We start from the raw sequence: 4,974 nt of genomic DNA on the forward strand, positions 1-4,974 counted from the left end.
TGCTTTGTAAATTAGCCTTTAACCACACAAGAAAGACAGCCTGATAAGGAAAGGATGTGTGTCTGTTTTGTTACCATTATTTATCATTAAAACAATGCATTGCAAATATTGTAACATTATCATCTTTGATTCAAGACTGGTTCTTCACATTTGTCACCTATGAATGTTGATGTATGAAAGCTTAAGAGTAAACAAAAATGTTATGAAGTGTGCGTAAAGGCTTTACACGCTACTTGTTAACAGTAGAGGATATGATTGGCTATTCGCTTTGGACAAAGGCGTCTACCAAATAGGCTAACATAACCATAGCCATATTGATACAAATGAATGTCCTTTGTTGTTCAATTTGAAGTCAACATAATTTTAATTTAATTGCATTCAATCGATTTTCCCAATTAATTCCCATCAATTTCCTTCATCACACTGTTGGGTACCATGGTAACCACCCTCTGCTTCCCTCTCCTCAGCTGATTTCCCCCGTTGCCGTTGCCATGGTGATGACGTCATGTTGCAGCACCGTCTGGGCAGGGAATGCCGCGTCGGGAACAAGTTAACGGGAGCGCGCGCCACCGACAGACCAGACAGACGGTCGAATCAAGCCGAGTAGAGTGAGAGAGGGAACAGGAGCGGACCGAGTCCCACGTACCGCAAGTTCCGCAGTTGAGACGCCGCTTTTGCTACTCTATATTTTCTCCGTGCTGAAGCTGTTTTATCACATAACGCCAACATGCGTGAGATAGTGCACCTGCAAGCCGGTCAATGCGGCAATCAGATCGGGGCTAAGGTAAGTTGACAGCACTCTTTATCTCTCTTTCTCTCTCTATCTCTCTCTCTCTCTCTCCAGCGACGTTCCAGTCCAATCCTCGTTTTAAAAATAGACGTCATTTGGGTAATCCCTCAATGACAATGCATCCATTGCGTGGGACTCTGCAGAAATGCGCTTAAACGGAATTTGCAGGAGACGTTGGCACGCTCCTGCGGACATTTTTAATGCTAGTGGCACTACAAAGCCTCCTCCTTTTACCGGCTGAAACCAGCTCCAGTCAGTCATTCGGTCCGTGCCTATCGGTTGCCATCACGAAACATTTGCATTTCGTAGCCTACTAGAAGACGTTTCTCTTGGAAGCCGTCTGTCAAGAGTAAACCACAGTAGAATACTGACTGTGGAGACCGTCGCCCTTGAACACAATCTTTTGTCTGTTCGATGGCGGCGACTGTAAACCAGAGAACATGTTTTTGTCAGTCGCCGGCATCTCTCCTGTCAAAGGAGGTTATTGTTTGTGGCGGACCCGATGTGACGGGAGGGGTGTGGCACAGCCATGAACCGCTCGAGAAAGTCGTTTCATTTGTGAGGGGCAGGTCTAAAAAGGAGAGTAAATTGTCTATTTTTAGTTGGGAACCCGTGTTCAATTCGAACCAATTTGCAATACCGAAGTCATTCTGTGTCCCAAACACACAACCTGACCTGTGGTTCCACTGTATAAACTATAAAAGTGTGTATTGTATAATGCTTGCAAAACATTGGATTTTTGGGACTCACCAAAAAATATAATCCTTAGGCCTACAAGGACAGCTTTGCTCAAAAGGCCCCTCCCCCTCACCCATCTCTCCCTCTTTCGCTCTCTCTCTCTCTCTGTCTCTATATCTTTCTCTCTCTCTCTCTGTGTCTCATTCTATCTCTCTCTCTCCTCCCGCTCTATTTCAGTTCTGGGAGGTGATCAGTGATGAGCACGGAATTGACCCCACAGGAACGTATCACGGCGACAGTGACCTGCAGCTGGACAGGATCAATGTGTATTACAACGAAGCCTCAGGTGAGCACCATGGCAACAGGCAATCAACTCCTCTCCATCATACAGTACAGTGCAGAGGTGGAAAATTCCAGTTTCAGGGAGTAAAAGACAATACCGGGAGCATTTTACTCACATGAAAGTCAAAGTAACAAGCACACACAACTGTGGGTGAAGCCCGTTCTTATACCCTTACCACACACACACACACACATGGAAAATCACCAGATGCACTTAACAGTGATTCACGACCCAACTGGCAATTAACAGAGATAAGAATGTTTACAAGAACCCCTCAACCGAAGCCATGTTTATGTCCGGGCTTTATACCTGACCCAGGGGTCATCTTAACATTCCTAAGGTAAAGGTATAACTATATTCACTATGTATGTACAGTATGTTATACTAAAACAGTTAATTCAATGAGAAACATATCAAATCTATCCCACAGTCCTACCACATACGGTATCTGTGCCAACCATTCATTTAAGCCAGCTGATTCTAATTAGCACAACTCCTCAGCTGCTAATTGATGAGATCACCTGTGCTAAGTGCACAGGTAGAACCAATACATGATCAGACTTTTACTCACTGAAGCTGGAGTTTTCCCACCTCTGATACAGTGTAGGCACCCATGCACGTCCCCTCCACTTTACACACACACACACACACACACACACACACACACACACACACACACACACACACACACACACACACAGTGTTTTGAAATAACGCAATACATGTTTTCCAGATTGCATACAAAATATGAGTAACTGTATTCAGAATAAAGTTACACTGATGCATCTACAGGGATTAGATTTTCAATAATTGTAACACGTAGGCCAAGGATTTTCAAACTCAAATCCAAAGATTTTTTATCACAGCACGTAGCCATGTATCTCTTTGGTGAATGAAATGAAAAACTCTCAAATGAAAACCTCTTAAGGCCGGAGGAGACCACCAGACACGTTCGCAAAACCCACTGGAAATGTGTGTCCTGCAGCAGCCGCACAGTGATAGAAAACTGTTACAATAGGCCTATATCCAGCCAGCATAATTTAGGGCAGTGTAGGTTCTTGTTTCTTGACAAAGGTGTTTTGTAAAACAAATGAAATTCATTATAATCTGTGTATGGTTTGTTTGGTATTTGGTAGCTGTTTAGCCTATACAGACAAAACACCTCTGTTCCATCTTTGGCATTATGCCATTAATTGTTTCATAGCACAAAGGTTTATATACAGTATCAATCAACCCTCACTGAAAAGCAGTTTTTGGGTTGTTGGTGACAATCCAAAGTATTCAGAATACATTATTCATTTTGAATAATCAATCAGAGTATGTAAAAAAAAAAGAAGAAAATAGGGCATATACTGTATTCAGTAATCTGTAGTGGGATACATTTTATAACTAGCCTTCCCAACACTGCACACATGCTCAAGAGAGGCAACAGATGGACCACCTGCCCCACACACACGCACACACACACACACACACACACACACACACACACACACACACACACACACACACACACACACACACACACACACACACACACACACACACACACACACACACCACACACGCACACACTCTCTCTCTCTCTGTCTCTCTCTCTCTCTCTCTCTCTCTCTGAAAAAATCAAAACAAATTTCAAACATATATAGTTTTTTGTTAATAGTGAAAAACAAGCAGGTCTAGCAGGTCACTCTCTCTCTCTCTCACTCACACACAGACATTCACACACCTACTCGCCTACTACCAAGACAGGCAAGAGGTGAACCCACCTCTACACACAGCATACATACGTACACACACACACACACACACACACACACGTTACTAATATGTAACATTAATGTGTATTTTGTGAGTGACACAAATGGCCAGATGTGTTTTGTTTGTGTTCTCAGGAGGTAAATACGTTCCGCGTGCCATCCTAGTGGACCTGGAACCTGGAACCATGGACTCGGTCCGCTCGGGACCCTTTGGGCAGATCTTCAGGCCCGACAACTTCGTGTTTGGTATGCCTTGCTCCCTTAACACGTTGCAACTTTCTGTTTGGTATGCCTTTCTCCCTTAACACGTTGCAACTTTCTGTTTGATATGCCTTTCTCCCTTAACACGTTGCTCCAGTGAACAAACTCTACTAGTCACAGAGATGATAATTAAAGTAAAGTAAAATATTTCTTACAACTCATTCAGCAACTTAGCCCCTCTCCATTGGTTCCCTGGCTTGGTCAAAAAAAAAAGAAAATAATAATAATACTAGCGCTAATATCTTTCTGTATACTTTTTAGTTACATTATTATTTCCAGCATGCCACATTCCTTCTCTTGTTTATGTGTTTCTCATCCCTGCTTCCCATTCAGATCAGAGTGGTGTCATAATTAAAGAATGTATACATTGATATTCTTCTTTTACAACATGCTATGCTAAGACATGTTTCCAGTGTTTCCATGTCTCATTCCCCCTCTTGTTCACCTGTTGACATGTTTTACCCAGAAAATAGCTCCACATGCTAATATGCTAGCATGCTAAAGTTTTATGCTAAGTGGGTTCTCATTCCAGCTCTGCTCCCCCATTCAGGTCAGAGTATTGACCCCTCCTCTCCTCTCCTCTCCTCTCCTCTCCCCTCCTCTCCCCTCCTCCCATGTTTCTCCTCTCTGCTCTTCTCTTCTCCCCTCCTCTCCTCTCCTCCCATTTTTCTCCTCTCTTCTCTACTCTTCTCCTCTCCTCTCCTATCCTCTCCTCTCCTCTCCTCTCCTCTCCTCTCCTCTTCCTTCTGTTGTGTCTAAAGTTTTTTATGCTAGTAGTAAGTAGTCTTCTCATTCCTGCTCTGCGCCCCCCATTCAGGCCAAAGTGGTGCCGGAAACAACTGGGCCAAGGGCCACTACACAGAGGGGGCCGAGCTGGTGGACTCGGTGCTGGACGTGGTCAGGAAGGAGGCCGAGAGCTGCGACTGCCTGCAGGGCTTCCAGCTGACGCACTCCCTGGGGGGTGGCACGGGCTCGGGCATGGGCACCCTGCTCATCAGCAAGATCCGCGAGGAGTACCCTGACCGCATCATGAACACCTTCAGCGTGGTGCCCTCGCCCAAGGTCCGTTATTTTCACCTGATTCATGCTTTCTTTACCTCCGCCACGGAGGTTATGTTTTCATCGGGGTTGGTTTGTTCGTC

The 4,974-nt window shown here is 44.6% G+C and overlaps 1 protein-coding gene across 1 annotated transcript in view; it reads left to right on the plus strand.

The window, feature by feature from the left end:
- The first annotated feature begins 576 nt into the window (after nt 1–576).
- LOC134084593 (tubulin beta-4A chain) overlaps nt 577–4,974 on the plus strand; it is a 5,579-nt gene continuing 1,181 nt past the window's right edge. The window contains exons 1-4 of the mRNA XM_062539887.1: nt 577–784; nt 1,706–1,814; nt 3,707–3,817; nt 4,650–4,894. Coding sequence (XP_062395871.1) covers nt 728–784; nt 1,706–1,814; nt 3,707–3,817; nt 4,650–4,894 — 522 coding nt within the window. The 5' untranslated portion in view covers nt 577–727. The remainder of the gene's footprint in view (nt 785–1,705; nt 1,815–3,706; nt 3,818–4,649; nt 4,895–4,974) is intronic.

Source organism: Sardina pilchardus, chromosome 1, assembly GCF_963854185.1.
Source record: "Sardina pilchardus chromosome 1, fSarPil1.1, whole genome shotgun sequence".
Classification (NCBI taxonomy): domain Eukaryota; kingdom Metazoa; phylum Chordata; class Actinopteri; order Clupeiformes; family Clupeidae; genus Sardina; species Sardina pilchardus.